Genomic DNA, 20319 nt, shown 5'->3' on the forward strand with positions numbered 1-20319 from the left:
GAAGATCTTCCTTTGGCCGCCACACATATATCCCACAGCAGTAAATGTTTAGTTCAATATATTATTTTGTTTTAAACTATTCTCTATTTTATTTATAAACTATACTAGGTATAGGCCGCGCATAACTTTATAATTTCTCAGCGAAAATAGAAGTGGCAATCAGCTTTATTTCATCTAAGTTCTAAGCAGATTGTGTTCATAAATTAAAAATACTTAAGTTTTTTTAACATATTTATTTAACTAATCTATTTCACATTCAATTTTACAATTCGCAACCAAACCTAAAATATATATTAATGTATAGTGCATACATTTTAAGACCTAAAATATATTCACTATATTGTACCAACAAATACATGTTAGCAAACTTTCATCCATGTCCCGGGCACTTTTGCAACTACCTAGATACACACAGTTTAAATATTATAATGTGTAAATTGTATTTTTTATTATACAATAAATGAAATTTAAATTAAATAATTATTAACTTTGTCTGGCTTATACTTAATCTCTTCATTTGAAGGTGTTGGAGTTTTTTAAAATAAAATAACAATATTTATAAATAAATGAAATAAGAATAATATTCCCAACTGTGTTGCATCTATTACAAATTACAATAAAATAAACATAAATGCATTCAGCCACCAACCAACGCCAGCAAAACTGTCCGGGACCCATCATACACATACAGTAAAAATATATTACAACATAAGTTTTAAAACAACTTAGCTAAGGATATACCAGTCCTTTATACTAAATAACAATTATTACTATTCTATGATAACATTGAATAAAAATATATAGGTCTATTTTTTTAGTCGGGTAATAAAAAGTTGCCTGAAATATTTGTATATAATTTGTAAGTTGATTACGAATATAAACATTTTTATTGTGTTTTAAGTACAATATATTTCTATTCAATGTTATGAAATTAATTTTGGTTTGTGAAAAAATCTAACAGCTACGTCTTCACAGCTTATCGTGTTGAGATTAAAATCAGAATGGAAAGATTACCGTGTAGAAACCGGTAATACTTAAGTGATAACAATTCATTTCTATGACATAGGCGATAGGCGTTTAGGCAGTTTCCACACGGTTTTAATGTAGAATCGCTAAAAGACAACATGATCATTGACTATATATTACTTTATTATAATTTATAGTAATATTAAGTTTAGGGGTAATCAGAATAAGAATGGATATAGGGTAAGTCCAAATTGTTTAAGTTAACTCTATATCAGCGAGTAACTTTGCGTGGTACAACAAAATGGCTTATCGCACCATGGCAACAAAATACTCATTGATTTAGCTTTAAAGTTTAACTTTCGGTACTAATTGTTGGTTTAAATTAACCCTGATAAGCTACATACCTTATTTATATAGGTTTATATACTTAGGAAGAGTACCTTTTAGCTGTATCGAGTCACTTAGCAAGACCACATTACTCGGAGCATATTTACAAGTAGACGGACAAAATAGTGTGTGCATTTGTTTAGTTCTTCTTCTCCTCCTTCTTGTCTTCTCCCTCGCCCTGGGTTTGAGTCTGCTGGGATTGGCCGTCGCGTTCCGCTGCCATCTACGAATAAGAAAAGAAATTGTGACAATATATTCATGACTTGAAATTATGCGTAATGAGAGGCATGATCACGTTTTTCCATAATGCTTGAAAATAAACGAAAGGCATAGATTTATTTTATTTAGCTGTTGTTTGAGTTTGTTGTATCGAACATTTAAAGGAATGACAGTCTGTAGGTACTTTGCGTTGTTAAACAACACATTTGGCGTTATTACGGTATATAACATTTTCATAAATAATATAATTGTCTTTTCTTTTATATTGTACTGTCCAATTCAATACAGGCATACAGCTACAGGCTGCAAGCCGAATATATAGAATTGTGTGATATAGCACAAGTGCTTGACCACGTAAGCTACGAGAGAATAAGTGGCTCAAATATGTGCATTTTAACACAGCTGCCGTCTCCACAACTTAAGTAAAGTAATTACGGCACAAAATTACATTAATTACTAACTATGCTATCCATATACCCTATGTTTTTACGCTTACTTTAACTAGACCTACAATGCAACAACATTTTAACTTGTAACCACCAACTAAAAAAAAAGCAGGATTTGTTTGACAGGTCTCCTCTCTGTGTGTGTATCTTTTTGTCCATGGCATTGTAGCAAGTAGCAACCAACAACTAAATGGATGAACCGATTGTAATCTAGTTTTATGGACAGTTGTGTTCACATCATCTATCAATATCTACACAAAGACGAACATTCTTAGTTACCAAAATATTACTTTATCTTTTGTATGCCTGCTTGAAGAGTTGAGGCTGGCTTGCTAACAAAAACTAATTTAACAAAAAGGTTTTACTGTACCTTCTTGTACGCCTGCTCGAACAGCTTGAGGCTGGCCTGCTGCAGCGTGCCGGTGGCGGTGCGGATGGCCTCGGGCTCCGCAGTGTCCTTCTGCGCCAGCAGCTCGCGCAGCTTGTTGCATTCCTCGCGGAGCTTGTCACACTGGAATAGATTAGTTTGATGAGTATGTGCGACGTGATACTCAAATAAATAAATGTTTTTTCATGCCACTAATGATTGCGACTTGGCAACTTATTTGCGTTGTGTAAAATACTAGAGTATATCTTCTAATGTACTATCAGAGAAGTTGATTAGTATGCAAATCGGGGATAGTTTGGTTGCGTTACGTCAAACCCAGCTGACAGATCACAATTAACATTGAATTGACATTTTCGATCAAATAACGTTGGTCTGTCAATTGCATAGGAATCAACTTTCTCGATGGTATACGAAAATGCTTGATACTGCAGTCACAATATATGGCATTTAAAACAGCATAATATTGATAAGCTTTTTTATATTTTAAACGAATCGAAACGAAGTGTACAACAACCGCAACGATATCGCTTTTGTAACGCGTCTAAATGTACACAACTGTCATGTTAACAGATATTATATATTTTATCAAAATATGTAGGCGATCGTAAATCGTCCCTTAAACAACGTGACAATATAAGGGGTGATAACGCGACGCCGTCACTCTCGCATCCATCTTTACCGGCGTGATAACGTTTGCTAGCACGACGGTTTAGTCGGGATGCACATTAGTGTATAAATAGTAGACGGTTAAAAAAACAACGATTTAGATGAAAGTCCATTTGCGAGATTGGCATGGCATTTGAGAAACCTGCTCCATACTCATGACCTTTCCACCTGAAACTGCTCCCATCGATTTAGATAAAATTTAACATGGAGATACTTTGAATAATGGCCAGTTCCTGAACCACGATAGAAGGAACTGGGTATACCGTATACAGCCTAGAAGCCCAACTCCGGTGTGTCGAATTATCGCGTAGTAACTTTACCGCATTTGAAACTTGAAGTCCATTTCAACGGTTAAGACGTGACTTGGTAACAAATGAAGACGTGAGTTGAGGAACCATATAATTAACATGTTAAAACAAGGACAGTCACATAATTTTTAAATCACATAAAAAGTACAAAAACCTTATTGTTGCAAATAAAAATGTGTCAGAGCATTAATGTGTTCTCTGTGAAAATACAAAGCGCAACAACTACCATTTGATCGTGATCATGTTTGGAAAGTTTATTACCGGTGGCAGGCACCTTTAATAGTATCGACGTTCGGAAATGGTTTTGTAAAAAAGTTACTCTGAATAAAAAATATTTTCATTTTGATTTGATTCAGCGTCTATTCTTTCTGCCACTAAGGCTGCGTTTCCACCAGAGATGTGTTGCGAGGAATGTGTTTTAAGATCCAATAGCATCGCCGCACTCAGCGATGTCATGGCAAAGTCATGTCAATGAAGCGATTCTATTGGTTCTCAAAAACACATTCCTCGCAACACATCTCTGGTGAACAACGCAGCCTAACGTCTTCAAATAGTATACATACCTCATCCTGCGGCAGATGCTGCTTGTACTCGTCCATCTTGGTCTCTGTGTCGTGGAGGACGCCCTCGGCCTGGTTGGCGGCCTCGACGCGCTCGCGCCGCCCCTTGTCAGCCGCCGCGAACTGCTCCGCCGCCTTTACCATGTTCTCAATCTCGTCCTTCGATAGTCCACCGGATGATTGGATCACGACTGCAAATAAAATTAAGAGGTAATATTGATATTCAATACTTGATAGGAAATGTGACGTCAGAAATAAACCCCATCAAAGATAGTGAGCAATTGCTATCAACGATGCAACGCCTTTTCCACGTCGACGGCGTATAAAAGCACTTACTGATTATTAAGAAAAGAGATGCAATAAAACGCGATACATTTCGAAGCGTGGGGATGTTAAGTGTAAGAATATGCAAATAGCGTTAAACCAAAGTTAATTTACGATATTCTGACTTGAGTCTTGACTTATATGGTGATAGTCAAAGACCGGTTATAGTTAAAATAAATTACAAAGTGAGGTAAATTAATAGCAAATAAAAGCATAAAATGTATCATGGTATCTAGGAGGACCAGTGGTAGTGACCAAGGCCCGCTGGTGTCACGAGTTGCCGTGGCAGCGCTGCAAATGCGGGACGCGCATTGACGCGTGCGCAGATCGACGCTGCATATTTTAACACTTAAGTATGGTCGTGAACCATCGCTACTTGCTTTTTTTACTTATGCACGATAATTTTGGGTTGCGTATGTAGTAATTTAAAGGAGCAAAAACAGTTAAAATACATACAATTGATTTTAGACTTTATACCAAACAGAACGAAGTGTATTTCTTATTCTCTTATTATTTTGTAAGAATACCATTTTGAAACATAATAATAATAATAGCTCCCACACCGATTTCGGTGACGGTGGCCGGTTTCATTGAAACCAGGCCAGCTACGCAGGAGTAATTTTATAGTGCCCAAGTGTGTGCGCAGTACACAAGAGCACTCTCTATTCCTTTACTTTCATAACCCAGTGGGACGGAAGACCGACACGACTGGCGAGAGATCATGCGCAGGACCGACTTTTTACATGCCCATCCGACGCATGAATCATCTTTACTTGTCAGACAATCAGGTGATCAGCCTGCATTGTCCTAACCAAACTTGGAAATAACATGTTTCCAACGCGGGGATCGAACCCACGACCTCCGAGCCGCGCTCTGTACCACTAGACCACGGAGGCGAACATTTTTTTTTGGAAACATAAGCAAAATATACTCACTCTGCTGCTCCTTTCCAGTTCCCTTGTCTCGTGCAGACACGTGGACGATGCCGTTGGCGTCGATGTCGAAGGTGACCTCAATCTGTGGCACGCCGCGCGGCGCTGGCGGGATGCCGACCAGCGAGAACTGCCCGAGCAGCTTGTTGTCCGCAGCCATCTCGCGCTCACCCTGGTGCACTTTGATCTCCACTTGCGTCTGGCCGTCGGCAGCTGCAATAGAGCATGGTAATGGAGAACTGAGATCATAAGATACAAATAGAGAAAAAGAGTGTGTGTGACACATGCCAGAAGTGAAACTTCTGTCCGAAATCGTGACGGCGTGACGTAATATTATTATTATTTCGACAGTCTCTTTCATGACGCAACCTTAAAATTTGACTATTATGCATCTGAAGATTCGCTTTTACAATATAATAAAACATGTACAGGTGTATGCATAATACACATTGTCTACATTCATAGGTTATAAATGCATAATACATATTGCTTTTGAGTCATGTAACTAATTATAGTCAGACATTCTAACGTGAATAGTCTATACTCATAATAATAAATGGAAAGATTTCCTTCGAAATTATAGCACCCGTAGCATGGTTACAGTAGAAATACGAAAATATAGACAAACAGCGGAGATAAACTGAAGGTGCCGTTCCAATGTTTACCGCGGCTAGATCGGAACGGCACCTTCAGTATATCTCCGTTGTTTGTCTATATGTTCTTTCGTATTCCTACTGTAACCATGCTACGGGTGCTGGACCGATTTCGAGTCAATTTGGCACAGACAAGACTATGTGAAAGGATATATAAGCTACATTTCCCCGGCGGCCGGCACTGTACGTAAAATCGATTTTGATCAAAAGAAAACCACGGCAAAGGCTACTCTCTATGTTCATAATTGAGACTTGAGAGTGACATCTAGTTATATACCTGTAGAGAACATCTGGCTCTTTTTATAGGTAAAGATATAAAGAAGATCACATGCAGCATAAAGAAGATCGATACGTGGGAGAGCCATGCTTCGGCACGAATGGGCCGGCTCGACCGGAGAAATACCACGTTCTCACAGAAAACCGGCGTGAAACAGCGCTTGTGCTGTGTTTCGCCGAGTGAGTGAGTTTACCGGAGGCCCAATCCCCTACCCTATTCCCTTCCCTCTCCAATTCCCTTCCCATCCCTACCCTCCCCTATGACCCTATTCCCTCTTAAAAGGCCGGCAACGCACCTGCAGCTCTTCTGATGCTGCGAGTGTCCATGGGCGACGGAAGTTGCTTTCCATCAGGTGACCCGTTTGCTCGTTTGCCCGTTTTATTTCATTAAAAAAAAAATGCAGATGTTGGTTGTGTTATTAATATTTTCAGTTGTGTTGTTATTATATTATAATTATTGTTGTTTATATTTTTAAGTTTTATTTTGTGCACGATAAGGTATATATATTTTGTTGTTGTTGTTGTTGATGTCAGAAGAAACCTCTTACCTGTCGAGAACACCTGGCTCTTCTTGGTCGGTATGGTGGTATTCCTGGTGATAAGCTTGGTGAACACTCCGCCCAGTGTCTCGATACCCAGGGACAGGGGTGTCACGTCGAGCAGCAGGATGTCCGTCACGTCGCCCGCGAGTACTCCGCCCTGGACCGCCGCGCCGACTGCCACAGCTTCATCAGGGTTAACCGCCTTGGACGGCGCGCGGCCGAATATCTCTTGCACTGTCGATTGTACCTGGTGGCCAAAACGATCATGTTATGTTCATAATGTCTGGTAAATTTCATATACATCTTTTGGACTAGTTTGTAAATAGGCTTGATGACTATTTTTTTTTCTTATTGGTAATAATTGAAAGACCCTTAAAAAATAGAAACATCGCTGAAAGAATGACTCTCATAGCTTAAAAATTCACCAAGATATGACAATTCAAACTGAACATAAAATAGACCTGCCTGAAACGCTCCATACAATGTGCTACAAAAGACTGACGTCACTCTTTCGTAGTTTGTATGCATCGGGAGAGAACTTTGTTTGATAGGTATATTAAATATTAACAAAAGTTGCTTTAAATAGCATAAGTTATCGAATGGTATACAAATATTAAGAAATTTAATTGTAAAAAAAATTGACTTGATTATCCAACTTTGAAGGCGCATAACAAAAAAAATACAAATGCTATCGAGCTGAAATTTTGGGAACACTTATTTTTTACCGTGAGTTCTTTATTTTATTGACAAAATTCGCTAATCTTTGACCTTGTCATCATCCCTATTGTACCTGTAGGGCAAATGCTTATTTATACATGGTAGGACATTTTCAGATCTACATAAAGCCCAACAAACTCGGGCGTTAAACTATGTGTAACTTTGCCTAAAGATATATTTTTTTAAGTTTAAAAGCGATAATTGAAATTGGTACTATAGCTAGCTCTAGCATAACTTTTGTATTAATTTAAAGTATTACAATAGTATCACTGGATTCCGATTTCCAGCGCAGGATCAACACTATTAGTAATTTTGATTTTTGTCACACATGCAAAATAACTACATAAGCAATTGGTTGGGGTAAATATCCAATAACTCACCTTGGGCATTCTGGTCATGCCACCGACTAGCAGCACCTCTCCGACGTCGGTCCTCTGCACCTCCGCGTCCTGGAGCGCCTTCTGGCACGGAGCCACCGTCCTCTTGATGAGATCACCGACCAACGATTCCAGTTTCGAACGGGTCATCTAAAAGTTATAGACATACTTTTAAATATGCAACTAGTCAGTGCTTCAATACTATTATCATAAAGTACAAATACAAAGTAAAACTAGTATTTTTGATAATGCCTTAATTTAATATAGAATTAAAAAGTTTAAATTATTAACTAGAGTTGTTGTGTTACAAAATTCTTGACCATCTCTTTTATTGTTAATAGAGAGGGGGTTTTAATTTTGTAATTATATTGCACTGATCAAATGATAGCCAACAAGATATTGTTGAATATCAAACATTATGGGACAGTGCTTTCTGGATAAACTTGTAGCATGTGTAACATGAATGTATGACATCTGTGGTACAAACTATAGTTTGTGCGTTATAAGATGATATGGGTGACAGTTTTCATATTCCTTGCTACAGGTTTTTTACAAGAAAACAAAAAAAATCTAAATGTAATAAATTATATTCCATCTACAAAACAAATGTTTCCTATAATTATAAATGAATAAAAATGAAATGTTGCTAAATGCTAACTTAATATAAAATTATAAATATTAACTGTGAAATAGGAGTATAAAATTATCGTTGGGAAAACATTTGAAAAATGTCAGATGCATGAAACGGAACTTGTCAATAGAGATTGACTCTGTTGAATCGAAATCAAATCGATAAAAAAGGGCGACCATCTTAAAGCGCCGGCACCACTGTAATGTCAGTACGAAATCGATAATTTCGATTGCAATTCCTTTACAAAGTGATTCGATATTTTTAAATTATCGATTAATTTTTCTTAGGTAACTTCCCTACTATTGTCAATTATAATGTGTCACGCATATCATCATAAAACGCACAAACTATAGAAGGCAAATAATCTAACACAGTCTCCCTCTGCATAGCCACTATAGATAATAGTAAGGTTTTTTTTACATAATAATTAATCATGTGACTTATCTGTAAGTTTCTCCTTAAAAGTCAGTGTTTCTATACTTTCTCACTTCTACTGTTGGCATGGTAAGCCGTTCGTACCTTGAGGTTCATGTGTTTAGGTCCAGAGGAGTCCATGGTGAGGTAAGGCAGGTTGATGTCAGTTTGGAGTGAACCAGACAACTCGATCTTGGCCTTCTCCGCTGCCTCCTTCAACCTCTGCATGGCCATAGCGTCCTTGCGGATGTCGAGTCCTTGCTGTATAAATAAAAATAGATAGGAATTATGTAAAAATAATATACAGGTAAATATCTCTTAAAGCGAAAAACTGTTATAAAATAAAATGTATCATGGTATCTAGGAGGACCAGTGGTATTCACCAAGGCCCGCTGGTGCCATGAGTTGCTCTGGCAGCGCTGCAAATGCGGACGCGTATAGACGCGCGCGCAGATCGACGCTGCTGCACAAGATAATTTTAATTTTTTAATTAATAGTAAATCCCTTAAATCAAAGATTCTAAAATAATAATGCTCTCACATTAAATATATAACACAAATAAAATGAAAAAACCTTCATAAATTGTCTTTCGTAGAGCATTTGGAGATTAAGATTTTACTATATTATTATACAGTATACTGGTTTCTTTTGCGCATAAAAATGATCTAAGGGCGGATTCGACCAAACTGGAGTAAAATTTTACTCGAGTATAACTGTCTCCTAATCTAAGAGTAAGCTGGTTTTGCGTTTTTCCAACTTCTAATCCAATAATGAGTTAATTACACGGGAGTAAATATATTTTACACGGGCTATTTTGCTGGAGTAAATATTAAACTGAGAATAGTTGCACAACAGGGTGCAACACTAGCTTTGTAATTTATTTATACATTTTTTTTTGCTTGTTATTTCGCTGTACATAAAATTATTTTATTATTATTATTTTTTTTTTGCTTTTGGTGTTATATTATATGTGTGCTAATTTCTTCTATCATTACTATGGTGAGCAAGGATGGGTTTTATATTTTATATAGAAATAACTTATTTAGTAGTCAAATCTTGCTTATTATATTAATTAAATAAGTACTTATATTAATTTATAATTTTGAGTATTATATAATATAATATTTTATTTAATAGTTTATTATAATTATTGGTAGTTTATGGATTCATTTGATTATGGTAATGTTATTCATGATGACTTCGTTTCATGCTCTTCGTCCGACAGCTTTCTCAGTATTGATAGTGGTGATGGGGGATCGGTCACGTTTTCTGCTCATGAACAAATAATTAGTTCCTTTTCCCGTTTTCCGAAAAACTTTAACGTCGTCCACATAAATGCTCAGAGCATACCGCGCCACTACCCTGATATGATTGAAATGTTTGGCGATTCCCCGGTAGATGCTATTCTGGTCTCAGAGTCGTGGCTCAAGCCATCACTATCGTCAACTGCTTATGCTCTACCGGGTTATAAGCTAATCAGAAATGATCGCGTGGGCAAAAGTGGTGGTGGGGTGGCTATGTATTTGCGTGGTGACATTGACAGCAAGTTGATCACTGCTTCACCTAGCCGATACACTGGCTCTATTGAGTATTTGTGTGTTGAAGTCACCTTGCATCACAAGAGTGTCCTGCTTTGTGTGGCCTATATTCCATCAATGCGAATTGATTATTTTAACAGTTTAGAATCGCTTTTAGCCACACACAGCCCAAACTATGACTATACATTAATTGCAGGTGACTTCAACACATGTCTCTTGAAACAAGATTCGCGTGCCTCCAAACTCCGAACCTTACTCTCCTCCCTTAACCTCTGCATTCTCCCTCTTTTGGCAACTCATCATGCTCCCAATTGCGCCCCCTCCCTCCTAGATCTCCTTATCACGTCGTCTCCTGAACTCGTTGCATTCCATGGCCAGTTTCCCTCGAATATTTCGTATCACGACCTAGTTTTCCTCTCCTTTAAAATCAATCCTCCTCGTCGAAAACCAAAATTCCTTTACCTTCGTAGTTATAGGGCAGTGAAGTTGGAGGCTCTTAAGCATGATATATCTAATACGGACTGGTCTCATGTCTACTCGGCCACGAATATTGATTTAAAGGTGTCGTTGCTAACGGATAACTTGACCAAAATATTTAACATCCACGCTCCGCTCAAAAGAGTTAAGATAAAGCACGCACCGGCTCCTTGGTTATCACAAGACATTATTTCAATGATGGCTAAGCGTAACCGAGCTCTGTGCTGCTATAGAAAACGACCAACGGAAGCAAACCTGGAAAAGTATAAGTCCCTGCGGAATCATTGCAGTCGTCTGTGTAGGGATGCCAAAAGACGCCACATTCACTCCACTATCAGCCACAGTAACCCCTCCCAACTCTGGAAGTTTCTTTCTACGATTGGGATAGGAAAGTCTTCTGTTTTTCCCACTAATACTAAAGATTTAAATGCGCTTAACGCTATTTTTTCCAGTCCACCAACTTCAGTCGACCAAGCTACCAAAGCAAGCACGATTTCCCATCTCTCCTCGATTCCTCTACCTTCCTACACTCCTTTTTCGTTTAAACCAGTCACCGAGGACGACGTTTTGAAACATATAAGAGCTATTACGTCTACTGCTGGCGATGATGATCTCAGTCCACGTATGATTTCCCTTGCACTTCCTGAACTCTTGCCAATCCTAACTCACATTTTCAATTTTTCTTTGTCAACGAGTTCCTTTCCTTCAGCATGGAAACGTGCAAATGTTATTCCTTTACCAAAAACCTCCAATCCTTCTTCCTTGTCTCAATACAGACCTATCTCCATACTACCCTATCTCTCCAAAGTCCTAGAACACATCGTCCACAAGCAGCTCTCCTTCTTCCTATCCAGTAACAAATTGCTCTCTCCCTTCCAATCCGGATTTCGCCCTGGCCATAGCACTGTCACTGCTCTGCTAAAAGTCACAGACGATCTGCGGCTAGCTATGGAGGAAAAATGTGTTTCCATTCTGGTCCTTCTTGACTTTAGTAGTGCTTTTAACTCAGTTGATTTTGATATCTTCCTTTCCATCCTTCGTTCCCTAAACGTTTCCTCCGCAGCGGTAGAATGGTTCGATTCATATCTTCGGGGACGTTCGCAGCGGGTTCGCTCTGATGAGGTTACCTCAGACTGGTGTGATCTCGATGCGGGGGTCCCACAAGGTGGCGTTCTCTCTCCTCTTTTATTCTCAATTTTTATTAACACAGTAACCTTAGTCATATTATTATGTAACTTCCATCTCTATGCAGACGACTTGCAGATTTATCGTCAATCGCACGTTGAAAGCATTAGTTGCGCAGTCAGCGATGTTAACGCTGATCTACAGCGGATTGCTGATTGGGCTAACTCTTTTGGTCTCTTGGTAAATCCTAAAAAGTCACAGGCCATTATCATCGGTAGTAAGTATATGACCCAGCGCTTGCACAACGTCCCCAAGATCATGTTTAATGGTACTCCGATTGATTATACGAACACAGTGACAAACCTTGGTATAATTATAGATAATAATTTATCTTGGAACGCTCAGGTCAATGATGTCAGCAAAAAGGTGTATCATTCACTGCACAAGCTTAAGACCCTCCAAAATTTCTTGCCCTTGAATACAAAAATCCTTCTAGTTCAAGCCCTTATTTTCCCTATCCTTGATTACGCGGACTCCTGCTACTTGGACGTTACTGAAGAGCTGTTATCAAGACTGGAACGGTTGCAGAATCTCTGCATCCGTTTCGTATTTGGGCTAAAAAAGTACGACCATGTATCAGCTTTTCGATCGAAATTAAAATGGCTCCCGATCCGGCTCCGGCGAAATTCCCATATCCTGTCTCTCCTTTACAATCCTATATCTCCCTCCTACATTATAGATCGCTTCAATTTTGCTCGATCTCTTGACATCCCGTGCAGGTCCAACGTGAGGACGAATCTTTCCCTCCCCTCCCATCGCTCCAATTTCTTCTCCTATTCCTTTACTGTTCATGCAGTTAGATTATGGAATTCCCTTCCCCACACCATTCGTGACAGCCCTTCCTTCGCTGTCTTTAAAAAGCGACTAAAAGCTACCTCAGCACTCAGCAATGAATCCTAAAACTCTTATATATAGTATGTATTTGTATTTGTTTATTTCAAGTATGTATTTGTAAGTATATTTTTTTTATATTATATAATATATTTATTATTTTGTATATTATAATATATGTATTTATGTCATGTATTTGTATTATATAATTATAATTTTTATTGTATGTGTATTACTATGTAGATTTCTAAAATTTATTCAGTGCACGTCCTATCTAATATTTCCCATCACATTTCTTTCCGTAGGACTGCTGGAAGAAATTTCTGTTAGAGATAAGCAGTTCCTGTTGTGTCGTTTTTCTTCTGTGTATATTTCGTGTTAAAAATGTATGTGTGCAATAAATAGTAAATAGAAATAGGGTGTCAACTGTCACGGTCGGTGTCATTGTGAACTGTAATTGACATTTTATTTCATATACTCTTTCGAGTAACTTGGTAAAATGCAAACGATAATATCCTCGAGTAAATTAAAGGAGTAAAATTATTCTCATGATAGTTATACTCGTGTAACTACAAGTTTGGTCGAATCGGGCCTAAGTGTCTAAACACTAGGCCGAAAATACGCGGCCGAAGTTCGGCATGATTACGTCAGCAATGTGCTATGCATACAATATATCGCGACGTAATTTCGGCATGGTGTGTCATTGCCCATCGGTAATTTAAAATACATTGCAGGGGTAATCATGCCGAACTTCAGCCGCGTATTTTCGGCCTAGTGTGTTTAGACACTTACTAGCTTGTTCTCACAGGTGCGCTGTGCGCGAGTAAGGACAAGTAGAGATAGGAGAACATAATAGTAAGTATATGCTTCAAACCAAAAAAAAAACCAAGGTCAGTAAACTCACATCTCTCTTGAACTCGTCGACCAGGAAGTTGACGATCACGTTGTCGAAGTCCTCCCCGCCGAGCAGCGTGTCCCCGTTCGTGGACTTCACCTCGAACACTCCCTTCTGGATCTCCAGCACGGAGATATCGAAGGTGCCGCCGCCGAGATCGTACACGGCGATGCTGTGGAACACATAATATCATGTGATTTTTTTTAATAAAATAAGGGGGCAAATTGGTTAGCTGATGGAAAGCAACTGCCATCGCCCGTCGCCACTCTCACATTATAAGAGCTGCAGGTGCGTTGCCGGCCTTTTAAGAGGTAATACGCTCTCTACTTGAAGGTTTGCAGGTCGTATTGGTCCATAAATACTGCTAGTGACAGTTTTTTTCAGAGTTTCAATTTCTTAATTTTACATTGTGAAAGTATAAATATCTATTTTATTTTATTTTTATTTATTTCGAAAACATACAGTGTTTTTTAATTTATAGAAGGCTGTATAAAATCTAGACACCATTTACATGTTTTACATGTATAATACTATACTATATGGTATGTCAATGAAAATTAACTTTAATTTTGTTATCTCGCTAGAGCCCGTCACAGACTTAGCTATAATATATATTAATATACCGTACTATAATCTATATATATATATATAAAACTCAAAGGTGACTGACTGATTGACAGTGATCTATCAACGTACAGCCCAAACCACTGGACGGATCGGGCTGAAATTTGGCATGCATTCAGAGTAAATTATTTCATAACAATAATTAAAATGTCTGTAAGAATATAACCCTGAAGTGTATGGACGCAACAGGGGAATATGTCTCCAATTTTCTCTGGCACCAGTCTACAAGACGCCACAACCAGCCAATAGTGACTGGCCTTGGTTTGTGCATTACAGTGCCATTCATTTTTTTGTGTAGATCTGATTGTTAGTAATTTTTTTATTTTCAAAATTGCATGGCCTAAATAAGCGCTATAAGTCTGTATGTACTGCATTAATTTTGATGGAATTTGGTACTGATAAAAATTAGAATAAAGGAAATTTAGGGGCGTCCACAAATTACCTTCCCTCACCCCCTGGTGAGATTTCGTGAGATTTTATTAAACCCCCACCCCCACCCCCCATCTCACGTGAGATTTTTCAAAATGTGGGTTTCAGTAAACACGTTGGATTGTTTGACAGTCAGTAGATGTATAACGTCAAAGTAGTTTCGTTCGATCAAATTAGTGAATGATCTTAATCGTATTACGATTAAATCTTAAGCACACATAGAATCTGGATGAAATGGACCAAAATAGTATAATTTTTCTTGTAACAATGAGGTAAAAATTACGAGAGATTCGCTGAGACCCCCAACGTGAGATTAGATAAGATTTGACTGCCCCCCCCCCCTTAACACCTCACGTAATTTGTGGACGCCCCCTTTCGTTTTGCGCGGCCTCAATGCTAAGAAATGAAATGTACTATCTAGCAATTTTTATTAAGTCGCCTTTCACAGTAAGCTATGTCATATTACGCACTAGTCGTCGGCATTGACTATTTCCGCTTTCCGGTATAGCGCCTACTTGTAGTATTAGAAAAATAATATTATGTACTTATTATAAGTTTAACTAGTACACTGTATTCGGAAAAGAGATTAATAATTCTGAGCCTAGGATTATAAGATCAGTCTGGCACTTGTTCAGTCCATCATTTTTGTCTGAATGACGTTGACTCACGGACTGGCGCAAGTCTGGGTCGGACCAAAGTGATACTAGACTAAGCATGTCACCCTAGTCTAGTAATACTTACATCTTGTCATCAGTCTTGTCCATGCCGTAGGCGAGGGCAGCAGCAGTCGGCTCATTGATGACTCGGAGCACGTTCAAACCAGCAATCTGACCTGAAAATTTGCTACTTTGTTACTTTCTATACAAAATTGTTTGTAAAATAAATCATGAACTTTATTAACAAATACATAATTATTATACTCAGTATTTTTGGTTTCTTATATCAAAGAAAGTTTTTAAAAATATAAACATGTATCATGGTATCTAGGAGGACCAGTGGTAGTGACCAAGGCCCGCTGGTGCCATGAGTTGCTCTGGCAGTGCTGCAAATGCGGACGCGTATATACGCGCGCGCAGATCGACGCTGCTGTACAAGTTACTCTATTTACTATATTCAAGTTAAAGAGGTAGTGATCCTTTAAGACATTGACTAATTAGGCTTAGGCCACTACTCATCATAGGGAGCCATCAACCATCTTGATTTTTTTCTTTTAATAGATTTTGCAATTTTCACTGACAATATCATAACACCAAAATAAAAGTTACCTGCGTCTTTTGTAGCCTGTCTCTGTGAGTCGTTGAAGTAAGCCGGCACGGTGACTACTGCATTCTTGATACTCGTGTTAAGGTAAGCCTCAGCTGTTTCCTTCATCTTCATCAGAACAAAGGCACCAATTTGACTCGGTGAGTACACTTTGCCATCACTTCCTAATAAGAAATACAACATTACAACACTGTTAGTCTCATTGGTTTTATGATACAATATAACATTATCATTATTATGTTGTATAGCTCAGGGCTTCCCAAACTGTGCGTCGTATGTCAACCAAATCTAGTGAGCGCCGCGCGCATTATGTCAATCATACATCCCGGGATTCCCGGGCAGTCTAAATCCCCGGTTTCAGAAGCTATGCTCAGAAAAGCAAGCGCATGCCTTCACATTCGCCAGCCTTGCTGGGTTTTTTATCTTTCATATCTAGGTATTTTAATTTTTATGCTTAAGTTTTGATTTGGTCATTATTTCCTAACAAAAATATAAATATCCAAATAGTGTTTATATGATAACCTATGTAGGCTGGTTCTAAAATTGGAAAGTATTTTTGGAGGCTGGGTTGAGGGGCGTCGTAAAGAAATAGCTAAGTCCCAAAGGCGTCACAGTACAAATAAGTTTGGGAAGCCCTGGTAAATGTATAAAAATGTATCATGGTATCTAGGAGGACCAGTGGTATTCACCAAGGCCAGCTGGTGCCATGAGTTGCTCTGGCAGCGCTGCAAATGCGGACGCGTAAAGACGCGTGCGCAGATCGACGCTGCATATTTGCCACAAAGGAATACTTTAAAGTTTATGGGCATGTTATGTTCATTTTCGAAAAAAAAAAACAGTCTGTGACAATGTTACTGTTGGGCATTTCTATCTTAATCACCATAATATTTTATAGCTAACCTTGCACCCAAGCATCACCATTGGATGCCTTCACAACTTTGTATGACAGGTTCTTCATATCCTTCTGAACTTCAGGGTCTTCAAATCTGCGTCCAATCAATCGTTTGGTGGCATAGAATGTGTTTCCACTGTTGGTAACAGCCTGTCGCTTTGCCGGCATACCCACGAGTCGCTCACCCTCCTTGGTGAATGCCACGTGAGATGGCGTGGTTCTTGCACCTTCACTGTTTTCAACAACCTAAAAATAATTGAATATCTATCTGAATTCAGGAAACTGAAGATATATCTGGCACAATCATACACCCATAATAAAATTATTTTAGATATTCTACTATAAAATTAGAATATCTGATACAATACAAATATTAAGTTTATGTCACTAGTATAAGGAAATAGCAACATTGACTATTTCACAATATAAACTAAGATTTGCATTACAACAATTTGGCATTATTTCATATTATCCATTTCTCTAGATAAGTTTATGGATCTAGATTTAATGTTTTCATGACTAAAAATACTGACTTTAGGTGTCTTTCCCTCCATGACAGCCACACAGGAGTTGGTTGTGCCCAAATCAATACCAATAACGGCTCCACGGACTCCATCAGATCTAAAACCATAATATTAATGTTAAATTATTTTTTTACAAAATTTTATGTGTTAAGACTTAAGAGGCCGGGTACCATCGAAATTCTCATACATACGTAATACCAAAATCCATTTTTCATACGAAAATATTTAACATTTGAATAGTTTAAATAAATTAAGTAAATATTGGCTGTTATGCTATTGAATGCTACTTTTATTTACATAAGTACCTAGTTCGTTTCATGAAATAGGAAGAATTGTTGTGTAATATTTTGGTATAAAAAAAATGATAAAATTTATGCAAAGCAATTATATTTCCGCATATTTAGCTGCGTAATGGTCATAATTATAAACATTTATTATTAGCAAAGAAAACTAAAATAACAGTGAAATAAGAACAATTATCAAATATGTTAGTTTAGTGACTATCCTATATTATAATGATAAAGAGATATGTTTTCCATTGAAAAATGAAACTTTTCTTCAGATAAAGGAAAAGTAACCTAAAAACAAAAACCGATTGCAGTCATAAAATACTCCAAAGGTCAGTTTTTAGGTTATATTTTTAAAATTCATAAAATATGCTAATTTACTCACTTATTTCTATATTGCAGTCCATTTTTTTGATAAATAGGTACTGTCGGTGCCGCAGTCTGAAATTGTTGAAGAAAAGTCAGAATAGACCATGTGATGAAGATCTCTTTTATTCTAGAATTTTATATTTAGATACGACAGAGTGTGAAAGAAAATCAAAGAAACAGGCTTTTAAAATAATATTCATCTAAGTTTTATTACAGTAAAGAAAGATTTAACATGATTTTGTTATAAATTTGGTACTTACACTTCTGAGGATTGTGGAAAAATTTCTTTGAGTATACACATCAGATCCGATTCCGGAGCACTCTAGAGCCTTTCGGCTTAACACCCGCGTTGCGGACAACATTTTGTTTGAATATCTCCTAGAACTTCGCGTTAATAAAATTTTTATACACTCAAGACACAACCATGTGGATGACGCAACTTTCCGAAAGAGCGATTTTTTTCGACTCCATGAAATATTCTAGAATTCTTACCAGACTAAAAAAAGTAAAATTCCACTTTCCAGATAATAAAATTACCACAGACTATATCGGTTCGACGTGCCGTAGACTTCCCGAGCTCTTAAGCGCTTATTCCACTTATCCTAGCTAGGACGTCCTACTTAGGATAAGTGGAATAAGCGCTTTATTCCACTTGTCCTATTTAGGAAGTCCTAGCTAGGATCCTAAAAAATTTAGTCAAGTGGAATAACATTTAGAAAGCTAGGATCCTAAATCGGAAAAAAATGTGGCTCCTGCCTGACTAACGGCCGTTCCCAATTATATTTGATCTATCTCTAGTTTTGCCCTACTAGAGATAGGAATAGCTCACATCACAGATTAGTTATATGTAGGCTCACATTAGACATTAGAGACATATATTTTATGTCAATTATTGTGAGCTATTTCTATCTCTAGTAGGGCAAAACCAGAGATAGATCAAATATTGGGAACGGCCGTAAATCAGTGTTGCCAGATGGTTTCAACCTTTTATCTGTAGTGGGAACTGCTAAATCTGTATTAAAGTCAATTTATATTATATAATAAGATCTGGAATCCCTTCGTAGGTAATTTCTTAAGTCTGCTGGTTCCAAGTAGTTCAGAAAGTTCATAATTCATAATTTTACGTGGAGCAAAAATTCTTTCAACCATCTTTTTCGCCTTTTATTTATTTTTATTTTCATTGAGCCAACAGCAAAGCCTATGAGAAGTCCAATTTTTGTTGCTTTTATAGAACTGGAGCCATTAAGAAGACGTCTGACCAAAATGACAACTGATTTAGTCACTAAATTAGGACAAGTGGAATAAGAAGCGAACTAATTAGTCTCCTATGTAGGATCCTAGCTAGGACTTCTAAATAGGACAAGTGGAATAAGCGCTGTAGACGGTTCACCGTTCACGGTAGGTGGACCGTGGAAGTGGAACTGGTGGAAGAAGCCAAAAGGATAGAAATATCCAGGGAGGAATATTTTGTAGGTATTTCATATTTATTACACCGTATAATGGGAGTTATATGTTTTACAAATTATCTAAATTAAAAATGAAACATAGTGAAAGAAAAAGCCCTTGTGTCTTAATAATATTTTCCCTATCATGAGGGATTTTCATTTATATTTTTTAATTTTAATTATAACAATCTTAACCATATTATTATCTTAACTAGATGGTGTAAGGATAAACACTTCTAGATTTTCTAGGCATGTATTTAAATCAATATCTGTGTATTCCCTTTTCTCGATCAAAATATTTGAAAGTTTCACCAAAAATACTGACTTGCACACTAATTATGCACCCTAAATTCAGCATACTATTTAAAGAAATTTGCGAACCTGTTTTACTGAACGAATAACTATTATTAAAATAGTATATCTAACAATTCCTTAGTTCAACAAACATACTACAACCTTTTTAAAGGAAAACCATCACCTAAATTACTTTTAGGAACATCATTTATTCTAAATAAAACCCAATTTAATCTGTTATGTTCATATAATTAAGAACACATAAAAATCATCAAGTGCTAACTTAACATGGACTAAACTTTGGCACAATGAATGGTAACTCAGTTTATAAACAATAATAATAAACAATCGGCAAAGAGCGAGTCGGATTCGCGCACAAAGGGTTCCTTACCGATATATTGCAAAATAATTAAGCCTCCGGCTTAGGAATTGCACTCTAGGGGTTGACAAGCTACTAAAG

General features: G+C 37.4%; 1 protein-coding gene across 1 annotated transcript; it reads right to left on the reverse strand.

Moving 5' to 3' along the window:
• Positions 1–214: 214 nt before the first annotated feature.
• LOC121740189 (heat shock 70 kDa protein cognate 5) lies at positions 215–18595 on the reverse strand. The gene is made up of 14 exons (XM_042132810.1): positions 18381–18595; positions 18137–18192; positions 17474–17561; positions 16949–17186; positions 16051–16212; positions 15527–15617; positions 13742–13904; positions 8912–9067; positions 7765–7911; positions 6674–6914; positions 5200–5409; positions 3944–4131; positions 2389–2529; positions 215–1576 (listed from the first exon to the last, which is right to left on the reverse strand). The coding sequence occupies exons 1-14, from the start codon at positions 18480–18482 to the stop codon at positions 1493–1495; spliced, it is 2067 nt and encodes a 688-aa protein (XP_041988744.1). The 5' UTR covers positions 18483–18595; the 3' UTR covers positions 215–1492.
• Positions 18596–20319: the final 1724 nt, after the last annotated feature.

Source organism: Aricia agestis, chromosome 3, assembly GCF_905147365.1.
Source record: "Aricia agestis chromosome 3, ilAriAges1.1, whole genome shotgun sequence".
Taxonomy (NCBI): domain Eukaryota; kingdom Metazoa; phylum Arthropoda; class Insecta; order Lepidoptera; family Lycaenidae; genus Aricia; species Aricia agestis.